Source organism: Callorhinus ursinus, unplaced genomic scaffold, assembly GCF_003265705.2.
Source record: "Callorhinus ursinus isolate GAN/ISIS: 27379988/994484 unplaced genomic scaffold, GSC_fseal_2.0 scaffold123, whole genome shotgun sequence".
In the NCBI taxonomy this organism is placed as follows: Eukaryota; Metazoa; Chordata; class Mammalia; order Carnivora; family Otariidae; genus Callorhinus; species Callorhinus ursinus.
Window position 1 is genome coordinate 714079 of NW_027397185.1, and position 19639 is coordinate 733717.

General features: G+C 61.8%; 1 protein-coding gene across 1 annotated transcript in view; it reads right to left on the reverse strand.

Moving 5' to 3' along the window:
• Positions 1-19639, reverse strand: part of OBSCN (obscurin, cytoskeletal calmodulin and titin-interacting RhoGEF) — a 103705-nt gene that overhangs the window by 10099 nt on the left and 73967 nt on the right. The window contains 21 exon segments of the mRNA XM_073889930.1: positions 169-250; positions 411-579; positions 729-841; positions 1408-1529; positions 1803-1890; positions 2613-2792; positions 4367-5505; positions 8606-8648; positions 11658-11766; positions 13021-13150; positions 13404-13506; positions 13699-13866; positions 16259-16372; positions 16769-16946; positions 17023-17181; positions 17268-17432; positions 17511-17627; positions 17920-18076; positions 18362-18535; positions 18705-18787; positions 18880-19080. Of these exon segments, the coding sequence (XP_073746031.1) occupies positions 169-250; positions 411-579; positions 729-841; positions 1408-1529; positions 1803-1890; positions 2613-2792; positions 4367-5505; positions 8606-8648; positions 11658-11766; positions 13021-13150; positions 13404-13506; positions 13699-13866; positions 16259-16372; positions 16769-16946; positions 17023-17181; positions 17268-17432; positions 17511-17627; positions 17920-18076; positions 18362-18535; positions 18705-18787; positions 18880-19080 (3794 nt within the window).

Genomic DNA, 19639 nt, shown 5'->3' on the forward strand with positions numbered 1-19639 from the left:
GGGGAGGCGGGGCTGAGGGGCGGGGACTCGGGAGGCGGGGCTGAGGGCGGGGACTCGGGGAGGGACTCGGGGAGGCGGGGCTGAGGGGCGGGGACTCGGGAGGCGGGGCTGAGGGGCGGGGACTAGGGGCGGGGCAGCGGCTCCTGGGGCGGGGTTTCTGGACCATACCTTCCAATTTCCTCCTTGACCTCGTAGAAGGAGCGCAGTTTCCTTCGATAGCTTTGCTTCGCTGAGCCCGGCTCGCTGTCTCCTGCAATCGAGGGGCGAGAAGCCCTCGGTGTGGGTAAAGATGTCCATTTCCCCCAAGAGCAGCATCCCTGTGCTGCCTCCTGTGAGAAGCCACAGACCACCCTCCCCCCGTGCCCGCAAGGAGCAGACACTCGGGTTCTAGGAGGGATCCCCCGACTCACCCCCGTGGACTACCAGCTCCGCTTTACACAGCACCTGGCCGCCAGCGTTGCGGGCCAGGCACGTGTAGACACCAGCGTCGTGCTGGGTCACATCCCTCAGCACCAGGGAGTAGGTGGTCCCCTCCTGCTGCTGGCTGAGCCGGGCACCATCCACCAGCTGGGCATCGTCCTGGGGGCACAGGCCGGTGGGGCGACCATCAGCCCAACCTGGAGACCCTTGCAAGGCAGGCTGTCCCGCCCTCCGGTGAGCGCCTTGCTGTCGGGTGGGAATGCCACACACTCCCCAAGCCCGGCCCCCCACACGGCGCCTGTCCATACCCGGTACCAGGTCACCATGGGCTGCGGGTTGCCCTCAATGACCGCCTGGAACTGGGCTGTGCTCCCCCTCTGTGCCTGCACATCTTCGATGGTGACCTGCATGGACGGGGGCCCTGGGGTGCAGGATGGAGCCTGTGAGGGGGGGACCCAGTCTGTGCCGCCCGCCCTGCCCACCACAGCCCCGCCAGCATGGACTCGTCAATGGGGCTTGCAGTCAGAGACCCCCTGGTGGCCCAGCATTGACCCTGGGCCTGTCTTGACACCCCAGGTGGGCAGCCAGGCCCTGAGATCCTCCCTCGGGGCACCTGCCTCCCCAGATGAGGACAATCCCCTCCTGACTCTGCCCGGGCCCCTGATGGCCACTGAGTGTTTCCTTCCATCTAACCTGTCTGTCCTGCCTAGACCCTAGCTGTCCAAGGGCGGGGCATGCAGAGCGGGCTAACCCCTGCTGGGGGAAGGGGGCACCCAACATCCAATTCAGTCCTGTCAGCACCCCCAGTGAGAGAGATCTCACCTCTGCCAGGGATGGCCCTCTTAGGGAATGCAAGGAAACGGGCAGTGAGGCCCCGGCCACAGCAAGGCCAGAACAGGCCAGGTGGCTCTGCAGTTTCCTCCGCACAAGTGCCCCTCCCCCCCCCCGGCCGCAGCCCAGGGCATGGGGAGCACATGTGTAACCTACTTCTGGCAGCTGTGTCGCTGGCCTGGTACACGTATGTCCTATGGGTGGTCTCCGTGAACACCTCGCTGTGGACGTCCCATAGCTCCACTGTGCCTGCCCCCGGCCGGGCTGTGCCCTCCATCCTGTGGTCATGGAGCTGGATGAGCCGTCTGCCTGTCTGCTACACTTGTGGAGTGCGGGCGGCCAAGCCTCACCACAAGATGGGGGCGCATGCCTCCCCCTCCCTGAACGGCAGCGGATGTTTCGGGAAGGGATGTACAGAGAGGACACCCAGCCCTGGGCAATGAGAGGGCTCCACCAACACCCCTCATCCTGAGGGCCGCCTCTCCTCCGTGCTCTGCCCCTGGGGTGTCCCTCTCATGAACTGCCCCCACCCAGCACGCCAGGGAGGTTACCGGATGGGCACGATGCGTCCCTGGCCCTCGGCATGGGCCCCTGAGTCCTGCTCCTGGGGGAGAGGCTGTGGCACTCTCTGGGGCTCAACTGGTAGGAGACAAGGGGCCTAGTAAGACACTGGGATGGAGCTGGGACTGTCCCCCACAACGTGCCCCCTGCCACCCTCCAGGCCCAGCACAAGACAGCGCCGGGGCTCCAGGGGTGCAGGGCCTTGTGGGTAAGAACGGACAGGGAACACCCACTCCCGACACCCAGGGCTCCCGACCTCCCTACAGAGCCCAGAGCCCTGCCCTAGCTGCTAGCCTGGGCCACCAGCCCCGAGGCTCCCCTCGCCAGCCAGCGTGCAGGGCCCCAGCAGGTGCAGCAGCCTCCGGGGGCAGGGCCTCAGGGCATAGCCCTGGGGGGCCTCATCTGTCCGGGGTGGTGGGGGGTCTACCCCTCCCTCTCCTCCCTCTCTTCTCCCTCCTCCCTCTTCCCTCCTCTACTTCTCCTTCCCTCCTCCTCACCCCCTCAGCTACCCAGGAGCACAGGTCCCCCAGGCTTTCTGCCCAGGACTGACCACCCAAGCCTCTGGCTCCCAGGACAAAAGTACTGGGGAAGAACCTCCCAGCACCCGCTCCCCTGCCTAATTTCACACATGGGGAGACTGAGGCTGAGTGCATGGAGCCATTGGGATGTCACGGTCCCCAGGGCCCTGCCCATTCGCCCACACAGGATGGATACCTGGGGTGGCCAAGCTTGGGGCCAGCACAGGGGGGACTCTAGAGCAGGTGGCACTAGGTGGTCAGCCTGAAGCCGCCGGGCCTTACCAGGTGCATCTGCATCCTCCATGCCTGGGAGCTGGGGGCCAGCGTCCTGGAGTTTGGGTGGCCCCCCGGGGCCAGGGCTGGGGCCAGCACGGTCCCACATGGAGGGTCCTGGAGCCTTGGTGCACACCGTGCCCTCCTGGTCTGCTGGCTCCAGGGCAACTGCGGGACGGAGAGCAGCATCTGCGAGAGAGGCAGGTCAGTGCGCAGGGGTGAGAGGTGGCCTGGGCCCCAGAAGAAGGCTCCAGACACTTAGTCCCAAGCCTCAGAGGCTGCCCTTCCCAGCTGCCTGCCCCACCCACCCACTCAAGGCAGTGAACTCAGGGCCTTCAGGAGCATGCGGGCTCCTCTGGGGACAGGAGGGCGTGGGTACCTACCCTCTGTCCTGGTTTGTCCTCAGTCTCAGGTCAACCCACCCCTACCCTGGGACTGGCTTCCCCCCACCCCATGGCCCACTCCAGGCCCCAGGGCACTGGGCCACCCAGGCCAGGGTGGACCCAGCCCCACACTCTAGGGAAGCCTGGGGACAGCCTGATGCTGCCAGGGACCAGGGGCCCCTTCCTGCCCACCCAGGCCACCGCATCCTCACTGGCCCCTACCCCAGCCTCCCACACAGCCCCCGAGGGAACCCTCCCCAACGGTCCCACATGTGGGCTCTCTGCCCCCAGCTCCCAGGATGTTTTCCTCTTCTACCTGGAGGTAACTTGGTACAGCCACACCACAGCCGCACACATGCCCAGGGATGCCCACCACTCCATTCCCAGCAGGTGCCCCTGCCTGGAGCTCTCCCCTGCCCCAGACCCTCTCTCTTGCCGATCTTCTGTATCCTCGGGCCCTCCAGGACAGAGACACAACTGGGCAGTCTGCTGTCTGTCTGCCCTCTCTGACACTGGGGAACCCACCTTGTCCTTACCCAGTCCAAAGACATCAGCACACCCCTGACACGAACACCCTCTGTGTCAACCTCGCCAACAGCCCCCACTGCACAGCAGGCTGGGAACGACCACAATGGGCCATCCTGATCCCAGCATATGCACCTGTGACCAGCCACACAGCCCATGTGAGCAAGCTAAACCTGTGGGCTGTCACGCCTCCATCCAGGGACCCCAAGAATGGGCCAGAACCCACAGGCTGATGCCGGGTGCCGACCCAGGGCCCTCCACCACAAGACGCCGGAGCCACCAGACAGAGAAGCAGGAGAGCAGAACAGAGGCAGTGCAGGGAACCAGTTTATTATCATTGGGGGGTCACTGATGGGCCGCTTCCCACGCACAGACCCTGGTTCACCCTGCAGAGAGGCCCAGGAGTTCCTGTAGGGCTAGGCCCTGCACAGGCCTCCCGGAGGCCAAGAGAAACATTCATAGTGAAGATGTGGCTGGGGAGCTCCCCAGTGAGAGGGAGACTGGGACCCCAGCCTGAAGCAGGCAGGGCCCACCTGGCAGCCTGGCCTCATGAATGCGGCAGGACAGATGCAGAGTCCCTGACCTGCGTCTAGAGCCCCAAGCCCAGAGCTGCAGTCTGTGAGTCCCTCCGCCTTCTGTACTTTCTGAGACGCCAGGTCTGGGCACGGTGCCTTCAGCTGGACCAGGCCCCATGAGGTAGCAAGAGCCTGGGGAGAGAGGGGCGAGCAGGCTCCAGCCCTGAGTTCTTGGAGAGTTAGGGAGAGGATCAGAGCACACGTGTGTCCATGGAGCGCTGGTTTCCTCCAGGAAGCCACGGGGCCTGGCAGCCAGGCACCTGCTGCTCACGGCCTCAGCCCTGGGCGGGGCCAGGGGCCTTGTCCCCATCCGGGCAGATGTGCAGGGTGACGGTCTCGCCCACCGTCCCAAAGCTGACCGTCTGGGTGTTAACCTCCGTTTTGAAGCTGCTCTGGCCGCTGTCTGCAGACCTCTGGACCTGGATGCAGAAGGACGGCTTCCAGGACGCAGCGCCCCCAGCCCGGGCTTCCTGCATACAGAAGGAGACTCCCGCGGGGCCGAGGACCTGAGGTCCCAAGGGAGACGCCTCCCGGCGACTGAAAAAGCTAGGTGGGTTTCGAGGGCCCAGAGGACGCCCCACATTGAGCAGGACAGGCTGCCCCACCGTGGGCTCGCTGATCTCTCTCTGGAGCACAGAGACCTCGCAGGGTGGGTCGTCAGAAGTGCTGGGCACAGGGCCATGGCAGCCGAAGGTCTCCCCCTCCCGGGGCACGTAATCCTCCAGGTCAGCCAGCGTCAGCACTCGGCCATCATGTGTGAGGATCTTGGGGTCACGGCCCCAAAGGCTGTTGGTGCCCAGGGGCTCCTCCATCAGGAGGGCACCTCCTCCCTCCACCTCCTCCACCTCCTCCACGGGGGTTTCCTCTTCAGCCGCCTGGGGAGGGAACGGCTCACAGGTCTCCTCTGGCCCTGTGTCCATGCAGAAGATGAGAGGCTCTCCAGTGCTGACCAGTGCCCTGCCCTGGGCCTGCGGCTCCTGGGCCAGTAGGTTGTTGTTGGAGTTGTTTGCATTGGGATCTCCTATGGGGGTCCCACCAGGCAGCGTGAAGAGAAGCCCTGCAGAGCTGTCAGGAGCCTCTCTGGCAGGGGATGCACCCCTGGAGCCCGTCTTCTTCACCCTGACTTCAATGGTCTCCTCGACCTCTACCCACTTGGGCTGGGGCCTCGTGCCCTGGGGCAGGCCCGGCGTGTGGGACTCAGGTTCCGTCACATACAGTGTGGGTACAGTAGGTCTCCAGCCTGGCTCCACCTCAGGCCTGCAGGGCTGGCTGGCCCCTGGTGAGTACAGCAGCTCGGAGGCCAACTGGCCTGGCCTGGGCGGGCTGGCAGTGCGGCGGGAAGGCGAGCGGGAGGGGGACTTGTTGGGGGACCGGCGCCGGCCACGAGGGCTCTTCACCACGGTGGTGATGGTCTCCTCTCTGCAGGGAGAGGGCCAAGAGGAAATGTGCACAGAGACCTGTACCCTTGCCCGTTGCCCACGCCATCAGCACATGCAGGGGCCATGTGAGTGATCAGGTTAGTGTAGTGAGCAATTGGTGACACTGCAAAACAAATTCCTACATGTGTGCTTGAGCCCGCCCTCTGGAACCTCTAGCCAGAGCACCAATGGAACAAAGCACAAAGCCTCATCTGACCAACTCAGGCTCCAGTGTGCAGATCTCAAAATAAGAGTTGAGGCAACAAGGGAGACCCACGCCTCATCACAGTGCACCTCCAAACCCCAGACCAAGTCTGGTTCACAATGTCTCCACCTGTGTCTCTCCTCCATTTATGGCCACCTTCTTTTGGAGATGCCAATGCTCCTCGCAGAACTAATGGACAGGGATGCAGGGACACAGCCATGTGGCCTTCCTTGTCTATCCCATGAGTGCTTTGTGCTTTGTATCATGGGGGATGACCCCAGTGAGCTCTCAGAGGGCAGGAGCCTCAATGGTCCTCAGCTGGAGATAGGTTGGCAGCTGATCCTAGGTCCAGGGGTGTTGTCAGAGCCCTGATCTTGCTGCTTGTGCTCCTGATCTGTTCTTCTGGGGGTGTGAAACCCAGCAAGAATACCCGGCTCTGAGCATGGCTTGGCTGTCACTGGCTGTGTGACTTCAGACAAGCACTTCCTCTTCCTGGGCCCCTTCCACCTAAATGGGAGTGGGCAGGAAGGAGAAGAGGAGGCAGAACACAAGGCCAGTTGCATATGGGTGAACATCAGGTACTGGCCAGGGACTTTGCAGCAGCCTTGGGGGATGAGTCTGACCTCCTTTTGCAAGTGTGGACCACGAGGCTGAGAAGGCTGCACACATGCCCAGGGCCATGATTCAGAAGTCCACCAGTCAGCCCCAGGACCCCTCTGCCACCCTGTGCCCCTGACCTTGGCGGGTGCTGTGGGTACAATCAGTATCAGGCAGTATCAGGGAGCAGGGATGTGCTGAGTAACACACAGACCCTGGGGAACTCACAACTCTCCTGGACCCTGGGACCTGCATTTTCTCTTGGACTGAGGCACGCATGTGGTGACAGCTCAATGCTGTCGTCACCTGCCTGCTATGACTAAGGCAGGCTCGTGCTCTCTCTCTCTCATTCAGCTTTTATCCAACTCAGGGCTCCATCCAGGAGCATATACCCCCAGGAATGGGCCCAGAAATGTGTGCTACCCCTTGGGGTACACAGCAATTATACGCTCTGCCTCCTCAGCCCTCAGCAGGTAAGAAGGAAATGCTACACCCCACTCAACTGATGGGGGAACTGAGGCTTAGAGGCATGGCCTAATCAAAAATCACAGGACTGCCTTCCGGCCTCATGCCCAGGCTTGGGAACACTAGGCTTGTCCCTGGGTCGGAGCCTGCCCACATATCATGGGAGCTTGGGCCAGGTCCATCTGCTGGCCTCATGCCTCTTCAGTTCACCAAGGCAGGACAGTCAGTCCTGTGGAAACTGGGGTCATGCCTCCTAAATGCCTCCCTGTGTTGAGCTCATTACTGCCCCCATGAAGGCATGTGGGCATCCTGCACTGAGGCTCCCAGGACAGCAGGTGGGACTGCCAGGTGGCAGGGGTCTCTCTCCAAGCCCTTTTTCCTCCCTGTGTACCCTGAGTCCCTACTCTGTGGTGTGCCCTTGGGAGAGATGCCTGGCACAATTCCTCCTGCTGAGTTCCTCCAGCAACACAGGGTGTGTGTTGGTACCTCCCTAAGCCTGGAATAGACTGGACTTCAGGATGCCTCTCGAGTCCCCTAGTCCGGCTGCCCCAGGTGTGAGTCCTCTCTGAAGTCTTACTGATGAGGCAGCCTGGCCCTGTCTCTGTTTCTCCATTTTGTCATCTGTAAGATGTAAATAATAAAAATGCTTCCTTTGTAGACGAAACGTAGAGTTATTCTGTGTATAGCTCTGGCACAGTTGCATGCCTCCAGGAATGCTTACTACTGCCCCATGTACTGTGGGCAGCAATATGCCTTGGGGGAGGAGGGAGGAAGTTGAGGAAGGGTTAATCCAGGATCTGACCAAATGTCTGGTGATAGCGTTCTCCAAAACTTGGCCAACTGCAGGCCCCTTTAGGAGGTCATAGGCCCATGAGGAACCAACAGGAGCTTCCCAGTCATCTGGTCTTAGACCAGTCTTTCTTGCCTCCTGGCTGCCACAAACTTTTACACAATCTCCACCTGCAGACACCTCCTACTGGATCATCCAGGTGAAAATCAACTCTGCCTTCTGTGGGCTTACTCGGTTCCAGACCTCTTGTGTTATTTAATCAGCAACAACCCCAGCCTTGAAGGCACCTAATAAAAAGGGGACAATGGGCGTGGCACCGGGGAAATGGGATACCTGCTGGCTTTCAATCATGAACCATCCTGAGCAAACCTCTTCCCTAACCTGAGTTTCCGCATCTCCCTAATGCTAGGGTTGGGATTGGAGATCTTTAAGGGCCCTAGAGCTGTGCTGCCCACCAGGGTTACACTATTTTAATTAAATGCAAGTTAATGAGAATAAGTAAAATCTAGAATTCAGTTCTTCGGTTGCACTTGACACATTTTAAATACTCAGTAGCCACTTGTGGCTAGTGCCTGTTCTTGTAGTGGGCATCATAAATATAGAGTATTTCCAGCATGACAGAAAGCTCTGTCGGACAAAACTGCCCTAGATCCTAAGGTTTGAGGAGTAGAATATTCCCTCTAGCCCACTGTGGGAAGCAGCTCTTGGTCCCAGCTCCAAATTAACTGACGTGATTCTGGGCCTAAGCCCTGAGTGAGCTGCTGTGAAGTATGCAGTGTAAGTCTACCCTGTGGAGCCACTGGAGCCATAGAGACCCTGGAAGAGAGAGCTGTTTAGTGTGAAAGTAGCCAAGGCCCCAGGGGAAGGTGGGTCCCCTTGGTGGCATCTGCAAAGTGCTGGCAGTCTGCATGGTGAGCAAAGGCCATGTGAGCAGGCAGTTAAACAAGCGGGTGGACAGGTCACACGGACAAGGTCCACGTGGGTTAGTGGGCATGCAGGGAGCACTGCAGTCAGAAGGAAGGTTAGGAACACGCCTGCACTTACATGATGACGGTTTTCTTGGGGACTTTAGTCTCCTGCTCAGTGACTACAAAGAAAACAGTCGGAATAGCGAGGGTTACAGATCAGCCAGCGCTCAGGTGCTGAGCCATTTGAGTGGCCATGGCAGTACAGTAACCTGCTCGGCTTCGGAGCACTGTTTCCAAGCCCTGCCTGATCTGCCTGTCACGTTGGAATCTCAGTTCTGTCATCTTTAACACGGAGATGACAGTGCCTGCTCTGAGTGGCCGGGGGATGAGCAAGTGTGACATCAGTGGGTCCCATATGAGGAAATGAGGGTCTTTCAGGGACTGCAGCAAGAGTAGGGACCCCGTCTAGGCTGCCCATGCAGAAATCCCAGCTCCTTCTTCAGCCCATGTGCCCAGGGAGCCCTGTGAATTTGTCAAACCTGAGGTCCCACTTCTCAGACAGAAATTGAAGGCTAGAGGTGGGGGGAAGGAAAGGCCCATGTGAGCCAAACTGGGATTGGGATGGCTGGTGCCTATTTTATTAAAAATCCTAAAGACTAAAGGTATCTCTCCAGGGGAAAGGGACACTGGAGTTCCTAGAGATGGCATATCTGAGCTCTGTACCATGAGGCCATGGAAATCCCATCAGGAGCAACCAGAGACACCTGGACAGGGTCCTGAGCTCTAAATGAGCAAGGAAACCTAGGTCTTTCCATAGAAGCTCCCCATAAACTCAACTGCCTTGATTGCCCTAGCTTTCCATCTCTTTGGAGTCAGCAGATGGAGGGCCTGAGTCCCGGAGACAGGACAGGACTTGTCTGGGACCAGGCAGCACCTGTTCTCACCCATCCTGAGGCCTCTTCCTCTGCAGCTTCTGGGCATGGCCAGGCTTACCATGGAGATGCCCCTCCCAGCCACACCTTGCTGCACAACAGGCAGTCCAGCACACACCAGTACCCTCAGATCTCAAGAGTCCCTCTTGCCATCCTGGGGACAAAGCTGAGTGGGATGCTCAGAAAAGTCAGGTGGCAAGGCCTGCAGCACACAGCACTCTGGCTTCCAGTGTATGGGATTTTAGGCTTTGCTGCCATATAGAGAAAGGATTTCCCTTAGATAACCAAGAGTATTTCAAACTTGTCTCGGATTGGGTGCATGTGAACTAAAGGTACCAGCTGTGTCTATACGGCCCTTGAGAGCCTCATTTACTTGTGTATGTGTGTGCACACACATATGTATGTATGTGCATGTGTGTGTTTGTCAGCTGCCTCCCGGAGGGTCGCCCCCTGGGAGAGAGGATGGGATCCAGCCAAAAGGCCTTGTGTGTTTGGATTAAGTTGGGTCCAGAGAGAGCCAGCCTGTTTGCCACCTGCAGTCCACATCCTGCGTGCAGAATAGTAGGAGAACCTAGAGCTCCTTCCCTCACCCTCCCGATTGGACTTCCTGTCCTGCTGCTCTGAGGAGTGGTGCTCAGGGAATGTCTTGGCTGCTACATTCCTGGTGCCTTTGTTCCTGACCTGACCTGCCACCTGATGGGCTCTAAGCCCCGGTGAATACTGGCAGCCATCGGAGCAGTGCAGCCGTGCGAAGCAGGGCTCCTGGCCCAGTGCAGTTCCAAAAGCGAGGGGGCAGCACCCACCCCACAAGGCCAGCTGGCGCTGTTCTGGCTGTGGAGCCACCGGGTTAAAGATGAAGCGGCAGGATAGGGTTAGGAAGCAGGAGGCGGCGGGCTCCAACTCCTGGGTCTGTGAGGACTGGCTTTCTTGGATGTGAGGTGCCATGTTTCTGGTATCAGAGGGCTGCCCCTCTTCCAGACTTCACAGCCATGAGACGTTGACAGAAAGTGACCCATCATAACAATGAAGTGAATGCCTCTGTAGGACACGCTTGTCGCCAGCCCGAGAAGGAGTGCTGAAGTCCTTGCTCAGCACCTCCCCAACATAAGACGCCATATGGCAGGAAGTGCAGGTGCCTGCAGACACCACAGGGCCCTCTGGGGGTGGGGGCAGGAACAAGGACCATCACTCTGTGATGGCTGTGGAAGGCATCAAGGCTGTGAGGTCGAGCTCCAGATGCCAGGTAGGCTGACTCTGGGAGGGTCCATACAGATAGAGGCCCCTGGACATTGGGCTTCAGGATGGACTGGATCCATTAGCCCAAGGCGTCACAGAAGCCAACACTCAGGACTTGGGAGGACATGTATTCCACTCCGACCTACTGTGAGAGCTACAGCTCCACCAGGTATTGATCCAGCCTCTGCCTGCATGCCTCTAGGGACAGGAGGCTCATCAACTGACAAGGTAGCCCCTTCTAGGTGGGGCAACCCAGACTGGAAGAAGCTGTCCCTGGAGCTGCAGCCTGCCCTGCAGGCATCATAAGGCTGCTCTCTGACTGAGCAGGCCCAGGACAGATGCCAGCTTCCTCCCTTCCCATCCTGGCCATTCTTCGGCTGTGCACAGCTGGAACCCTAGACTCAGATGTGAGTGGAGGCATGAGGTATCCTGCTGCCCACCCTTCACCTCCCACCCAGGTGCACATCTCCCCTTCGTAAGACCCATCCCAGGACCGCAGAAACCCCCCCAGGCCAGGCTAGGGAGGTAGAGCCACAGCATTCTGATTTTTCGATGAACAGCTCAACCCAGTGTGGAAGTACCAGGCCCCTGACATCACTCCCTCTCCTGGGAGCCAAGCTGGGACCCAGCAGCTGGTGCTCTGCACTCAGCACGTCTCCCACAGAGCCGTCCTCCACAACATTCCTGCTGCCTATTATGATGTCTTGCTGGCCACTACCCAGCAGCCTGCTGGGCCCAGGCCTGGCCTCTCTACATACTCATTACTGCCCCAGGGATGGTAAGCAGGACGCAGGACCCCCCAGGGCTGCCCTCCAGCCTTGCCAAAGCTCTGGGCTCAAGGCTCACCTCACGCTGCCCCGGTAGGGGGCTGGGAACCAGCCCTTGAGCCATGGCCTCTGCATCTCCATCTCTCCCAGCCAGACCCCTTCCTCAGCCCTCACTGCCCTTCCCTCCAGGAAGCACACCCTAACTGGAAAGGCTGCTGGTTTCCCCCCAGCCTGGCCCCACAGTAGCATTTACCTTCCATGGCTGCAAGCTGCTCCCTGTGAAGCTGTTCCTGGGCCCGCACAGCAGGGCTCTGCATGCACAGCTCTGCCCCGCCCCTCGCAGAGCCCAGCCGGTTCACCAACTGTAGGACGGATGGCAGAGCGCGCTTAGAGCCAGTGGCTCCCTTGGGACCGTTGAGGCCATCTCTAACATGGAGGGCCCTCCCTGGCTGTGTCCCAGAGCCACAGAGCCTGCCACAGAAGAAAGGTCCCCACACAGACCCAGCATGACCCAGGGGTTTCCTAGGTGGTGGGGACACTATCTGCACAGTTCAGTGTGGTGGCCATGTGGGCCCTGAGCAGCGAAAACAGAACCAAATCCTTACCTACAGTTAAATAACTGATTTCAACTCAAATCACATGTGTGGCTAGTAGTAACAGAATCAGAGAGTGTGGGTCCAGAGCTAACTCTGGTGTGTGTGCCTCCCCAGGAGCTGCCGGGGGAGGCAGGCCCCACCTAGCCCAACCCAAGCTACCAGCAGCAACCACACAGAGGAGGCTGGTAGCCAGGAAGAGCCACAACCTACACACACCTTCCACAGACCACCACTGGCCCTGCAGGTGGACAGGTGGCTTTGGTAGAAAGGATGGCACACAGAGCTCCCGCCCAGGTCTCTGTTCTTGCCATAGACACTGGGTGATGGGCTGGGGGTCCCAACCTCACTATAGGTCCCAATCTCACTATAAACTGGATGATGGTGGGCCAGGGGTCCCTCCTTCACTGGGGACACTGGGTGATGGTGGGTCTGGGGTCCCTCCTTCATCAGGGAGCCTGGGTGATGGTTGGTCTGGGGACCCTCCCTCATTGGGGACACTGGGTGATTGGTAGGTCTGGGGTCCTTCCCTCATTGGGGACACTGGGTTATGGTGGGCCTAGGGTCCCCTCCCTCATCGGGGACACTGGGTGATGGTAGGTCTAGGGTCCCTCCTTCATTGGGGACACTGGATGATGGTAGGTCTGGGGTCCCTCCTTCATCAGGGAGCCTGGGTAATGGTTGGCCTGGGGTTCCTCCCTCATCGGGGACACTGGGTGATGGTAGGTCTAGGGTCCCTCCTTCATTGGGGACACTGGGTGATGGTAGGTCTGGGGGTCCCTCCTTCATCAGGGAGCCTGGGTAATGGTTGGCCTGGGGTTCCTCCCTCATCGGGGACACTGGGTGATGGTTGGCCTGGGGTTCTTCCCTCATCGGGGACACTGGGTGATGGTTCGCCTGGGGTGCCTCCCTCATCAGGGACACTGGGTGATGGTGGGCCAGGTGTCCCCTCCCTCGTCATGGTTCAGGGATCCTGGGTGATGGTGGTCCCCGAGGTAGGTCCCCTGTGCCTGCCCACCTCACCTCGCACTCATAATGGCCCAGGTCGTCCTTGCTGGCTGTCAGGATCTCCAGCACCATCAGACCACTGCGGGGCTCACTCAGGGTTCGGTACTTGCTGCTGGGCGTTATCAGGGCCCCATCCTTGTACCACCTGCAGCCAAACCCAGGGGGTGAGGAGGGCCTCCCCAGGTTCCTCCACTGGAGACTCTCCTCTTGCCCACCCTGCAGGATCAGACTTCCATCCAGAACCCACGTGCTCCTGACACCACCCACCCAACCTCCAGCAGGTGTTGCCTTCCCTGCAGCGGGAGCCATGTTTAGCATCAGGATTAGCCCACCCCTCAGGCAGCCAGCTTGCCGCCTACCTCCCCTCCCGTGCCCCGGGTGCAAGCTGCCCAGCCCACCTGATCTGAGGGTGTGGGGCACCTTCAATGGTGCAGGTGACTTGCGCATCCTCTCCCTCCACAAAAGGAACTGCCCGGACCTTTTTCACAAATCGTGGGGGTACTGTGGGGCCACAGAGCAGGGTAAGGGAAACAGACACAGACACCATGATGGAGCAGGAGCCTACTCCCACTCATGAGTGCCCCAGACGTCATCGGCAGTCCACCCGCAGACCTGTGCCCCCCAACGGGGCCACTGAGGTGGAGTGGGGTCCGGATGCCTCCTACGCCGGCCTCCCTCCCAGGGTGGGCTCACCTTGCACCAGGATCTTGCCCAGCGTGCTGGCATTGCCGGCGGCACTGGCCGCAAAGCACATGTACTGGCCGGAGTCCACGCCAGTCAGGTTGTCCAGGATGAGGGCACACGAGCCATCGGGGTCTTCAATGAGGATGTGGTGGGGATCCACCTCCACTGGCTTCCCATCTGCAAAGGAAGGCAGCGCTGTCACGGAGGGTGCCCTGCCAGTGACAGGAGGCTGGCCTGCCTGGGGGGTCGCAGTCTGGGGGCAGTGATGGGGGGGCCACCCCTGGAGCACAGACCCCTGGTGGGGAGCCCGGCTGGTCATACTGACCGGGTCCTGTCCCTTTCCCCAGACCTCTGGGCCCACCGTGTGGCCTTGGAAAGTAGGCTCATAGCAGGGTTCCTGCACAGCATGCCGCCTGAGACCATGCCCAGAGGGATGATGCTCTGAGTCCATGGTGGGGCCCCATCGCACGGGGCGTGCTCCTCATCCTGGCAGATCGCAGTCTTCGGGGGGCTCCCTGTGGGCTCTCCCACCATGACGCTGCTTTGGGGCACAGCGGCTCTTGCCTGTACTGTGACGCCATGTGTCAGCATCTGCCGACCCTCACACTTCCTCCCCTCCACCCCTCAGGAGGGCAGTTTGGTCACCGGACACACAGCTGTCCGCAGACACAAGTGTTCCCCTCCAGGGCGCTGACAGCATTGAAGGGGCAGAGGACTCCCCACCCGACCGCTCCAGGGTGAGGTGTGCCCTCCTTTCCCCTCGGATACAGACACGGCCCGGCCGGCTCGCCTTCCTGGGGGCAGCCTGGTCAGAAGCAGGGTGGTCCCGGGGGCTTGTTCTTGCTTCCAGGCAACTCTCTGAACTGCCCTGGATTGGCCGTCCCAGGCACAGGTCTGGCCATGAGGGGATCGTGGGATGGGCAGGCGCACTCCCAGGTTCTGTGCGGGGGGGTGGGCGGGAGCAGCCGGGAGGGACCTCCCAGACCCCAGGACGTGGGGGCAGGGGGGCCTCCTTCCAGAAGAAGACCCCAGGGCAGAGGAGGGGGCTCGCCCAAACTGCCACTGGACACCAGCTGCTGTGTCCACCGGCTCCGGCCTGTGGCTCTGACCGTGGGACCCAGGGAAGGCCTGGCAACGCCCCCAGGTGTCCTCAGCAGCCCTGTCCTTAACCAGGAGGGACACACAAATGCCCCCAGGGCCTGACCACCCTGGGACGGCTCCTTCAAGACCAGGGCTGGATTCGGGTATTTGGGCTGCACTGGAGCCCTGGAAACCGACTTGCCAGCCCAGGCCAGCCCAAGTGACCCCCAGTAAGAGTGTCTTGGTTTACCTGGGGGCCTTGGACCCCATCTGTGGTGATTTAGGTTTGGGGCTTAGGGCCACATGGCAGCGGCTTGAGCTCTGCAGAGTCTGTAACAGACGTCAGCTGTGCCTGCGTGAGCGACCCCCCAACAGGTGCCCCAGACACAAGGCTCAGAGGAGCGTCCCCGGGGGGCTGGACTGCACTGCTACGCATCCACGTGGGACAGACATGAGGTCTGCAGGACTCCACCGGAGGGGAGGGCAGAGGGACACCAGGACCCCGCCTGGACACCCAACTGGAAACCTCCCCATGCACCTCTTCCTGCTCCTGCAATAAGCCAGACCCTGAGTGCACACTCTGCTGAGTTCTGTGAGTCCTTCTAGCAATTCACTGAACCCACAGCTGGTCGTGGGACCCCCAAACTGGGCGTCAGAACTGGGGGTGGCCAAGGGGGCCCCCAAACAGCAGCTGCTGTCAGAACTGGGGGTGGCCCTGGGGACCCCCAAATGGTAGTTGGGTCAGAACTGGGGGCAGCCCTGGGGACCCTGAACGGCAGTTGAGTCAGAAGCGAGGATGGTCCTGGGGACCCCCAAACAGCAGCTGGTGTCAGAATGGGGGGTGGCCCTGGGGATCCCCAAATGGCAGTTGTGTCAGAAGCAAGGATGGTCCAGGGGACCCCAAACAGCAACTGATGTCAGAATTGGGGACCCCCGAACTTTGTGGCTCCCATCACATCCAGAGCCAAACCTGAGACCCTACCACAGGGCGGGCCTCAGAGTCCACCCTGCCCTCTCCTGGCCACCTGGCTGGCCCCCCAGAGCTCCTGTGCATCTGCCAGAGAGGCCTGTCAGCTAACCCTCCATCCTCCTCATTTCTCTGGCTGGCCACACCACCTCCCCACTTTGTTTGTCCACTGGTTTGCCATCAGTCTAGCCCCCTACACGGCCAGCACCCTTGGGCGGGGCCTCTTTGCCGCTGCGTCCCTGGTACCTGGAATGGGGTGCTAGCCCTCGGGACAGACTCGTCCAACAAGACAGCCAAGGAACGAGATCTGGAGGGGACAGGGTCACTGCGTTTGAATCACGGGGGCACACCCCCTGCTCTGAACCACCTCGTCTAGCTGTGCTCCCAGCCAGGCAGAGTCAACAGCCACTGGGAGAGGATGCCCGTCCCTCGTGCCCCCTGAGGGCCCCCGACCAGGCCCAGTTCCCTCTGGAAGGCTCTTGCGGGTGCAGTGTCCACATCCCTCCGTCTGCAGCAGCCTACCTTTGTACCAGCTGACAACGGGCTTGGGGGTGCCCGTCACACGGCAGGCCAGCTTCACGGTCTCGCCCAGCTCTGCTGTGCAGTCCGCCAGCTCCTCTTCGAAATCTGGGGGATCTGGGCAGACACACGCACAGACTCTGAGCTCCTGGTGGGTGGGACGGCAGTGCCCCCATGTCCTTGCTCAGAAGACCCAGCGTCCAAGGGCACGGCTGTTACAGACACCGCCCCTTTCGACCTTCCGTTCAGGTGGCCCTTCCCGTCCCTAACACAATCTGGGCACCTGTCCTGTGCCGGGGGGGCCCCTGTGTGAACCCTGAGGCTTCCCTGCACTCAGGTCAGGGTCAGCCCTACAGCCCAGCGCAGGCTCGCGAGAGGCTGAGCTGACTGTGCCCCAGATGGAGCCTACCCTTTGTGCGTCCTGGGCCTGGGACACGGGGCTGAGGCTTGGGGGGCCAGAAAGGCTCAGGTGCCGAGTGTGACCTCCCCGCCTGCCAGGGGAGGAGCACTCACGCCACACGGGCCGGGCCAGGCGCTGCTGGATGCTGCAGACCTCCTTCACCCACGAGTTCTTGGTGATGACCGTGCGCGCCTGCAGCAGGTACTTGCGCACCGAGTCCTCCCGCTCGTGCCAGATCTCGAAGGCACGGTCGTCACCCTCCACCCGGTCGTTCAGGTCGATGCTGCTCAGCTGTGGGGGGCAGGGAATGCAGGCTGACTGTCTGGACACAGGCTTCCGCCCGCCCGCCCCCAGGGCGCACGCGCACCTTCATCATGTTCCGGAAGACGTAACTGAAGGTGTCGGTGCGGGAATCCCTTCTGGTCTTGCAGACAACCAGGTGGTGGCGGAACAGGAAGACGTGGCGGTGGTGGCCCTTCCAGGGCATCCGCGCGCCCGGCGCCCCCTCCCACACGATGAAGTGGCCCTGCAGGGAGCAGTCAGCACCAGCCTAGCACCCCCCCGCCCCCCCGCGGCCCTGCCCAGGCGCCCCGCCCATGTCCCCGTCCCGACCTGGCGGATGGGCTCGCCCAGGGCCTCCAGGGTGCCTGGGTAGTTCTCCATGAGTGACACGTGCAGCTGGTTCTCGGCGCGCTGCGGCAGGGCCGACACGAGCGCGTAGGCCTGCTCCAGCAGTGCACAGTTCTGCCCGTTCCTCGCCTTGTTGCGGATCAGCTCCTGGGGGGCACAGCGTCAGGCCGCGTTCCCCGCTGCCAAGCGACGAGGCCGGGGAGGGGGCCTGGCGCGCACCCCTACCTTGAGCAGGGCCTGGTACTGCTGGATGCGCTGCACTGGCCGCTCCAGGAAGTGCTGCAGGGGTGGTGGGGGCGGCTGCGATGGGTCCGCTGCGGACAGCACCTCCTCCGTGTATTTCTGTGGGAGCCGCGGGGCGGGGTTGGGGACACGCCAGGGGGGGGGGGGGGGGGGGGGGGGGGCGGGGGCATTGGGGTGCGCGCGCGTTCACACGCACACGCGCGCACCACTCTCCTCCCCCGCCACCTGCACCCTGCCCCGCTGCGCACACGCGCGTACGCACACGCACACGCGCACGCACCGCCCTCCTCCCCAGCACCCCTGCCCCGCTGTGTCACCATCTGAAGGGGAGCACGGGGCTCCGGGGGCTCTGCTTTTCTCAGTGAGCCGCGGGGCGCGGGCTGGGGGGCACCTTGTAGAAGTCCTGCACAGCCGTGCTGACCACCGCAGACTCGGCCTGCACGCGGCCCACCAGAAACTCCAGGTACTTCTCAAAGGCCTCCTGGTTCTTGATGAAGCACATGGCCACATCGTCGTCTGTGTCACAGTTCTGCAGCTCCTGCTGGAAGCTGCAGTAGAGGACATGGTGGGCAGGGGCGGGTGAGGCCTCAGCTCTGGGACGGAACAGGCTACCCCCAGGGCTGGGCTGCATGGCTACTTGGAACTGAGTGCGCTGGGCTGCGGGGGCTACGGGTGTGTGGGGGGGCATGTGCATCTGTGTGCCTGCATGCAAGGAAGTGCAGGTTCATGCAGCCGTGCCCACTCGTGCCCACCCGTGCAGGAGTGTGCGTGTGAATGTGGGCATGCACGCGTGCGGCTGGCATGCATGTGCGCACGCCCGCGGGCCCGCCCACCTGCTGTGGAAATGACTGATGTCCTGCACGTTGCGGAAGATGACTGCCTTCTGGCTGGCCACGGCCGTGGGCACGTGGGGGCATCGTTCCAGGTGCTGAATGTGGTGGTCCTGGAGGAACTGCAGCTTGCCCACAAAGGCCTGCTCGGAGCTCAGCAGCTCCTGGATGATGGAGCTGGGAGAGGATGAGGTGAGGAGAGACCCAAAGGCTAGCGAAGCCCCCCGCACAGCCCGCCCCCCGTTGTCAGAAAGAGCCTGGTAGAGTGGTAGAGGGAGGCACCCCCACCACCATCCCGTGACCACCACCACAAAGCCGCTCACGCCCCCACCTGCCGGACCCTCACCTCAGCCTTGTCTTGTATTCATCCTCAGACACGGCCTCCCCCGGGAACTCGGGGGCCTCCGTGGGCCCCCACTCAGGTGACAGCTGGTGAGAAAATGGGGGAGGGGGGCAGGTGGCCTCGGCTCTGGCCTCACAGGGGACGACAATCCCAGGACCCCACCCCAGCCGTCCAGTACCTTGAGCCGCTTGTCCAGGTAGGCAGGGGACACCCAGCCTTGCCTCGAGGGGCTGGACTTGGTGGGCTTGGTGCGCACAAGCCAGCGCAGTGGGTGGGCCGAGTCCAACACCTCCACGTACTGGCCCTCCCGCAGCGAGATGGCGTCCTGCTCGGCCCCCAGGGGCAGGTAGTCAGCTGTGACCACGTAGATATCAAAGATCTGGGGGAATGATGCTGACTCAGACCAGGGCAGGGGGCCAGCCTGACCCACGGAGGCCCCAACACCCCCAAAGGCCCCAGAGGGGTGTGGGACCTGGACAGGAGCCAGCCAGGACTCCCAAAGCCCAACAGCCCCCAAAGACCTCAGAGAGGTGGGGGACCCAGATGGGGGGCCAGCCTGACCCATGGAGGCCCCAACAGCCCCAAAGGCCCCAGAGGGGCGGGGGACCCGGACAGGAGCCAGCCAGGACTCCCAAAGCCCAACAGCCCCCAAAGACCTCAGAGGGGTGGGGAACCCAGACGGGGGACCAGACTGACCTCCCAAAGCCCCAACAGTCCCCAAAGACCCCAGAGGGGCAGGGGACCCGGACAGGGGCCAGACTGACCTCCCAAAGCCCCAACAGCCCCCAAAGACCTCAGAGGGGTGGGGGACCCAGATGGGGGGCCAGCCTGACCCATGGAGGCCCCAACAGCCCCAAAGGCCCCAGAGGGGCGGGGGACCCGGACAGGGGCCAGCCTGACCTCCCAAAGCCCAACAGCCCCCAAAGACCCCAGAGGGG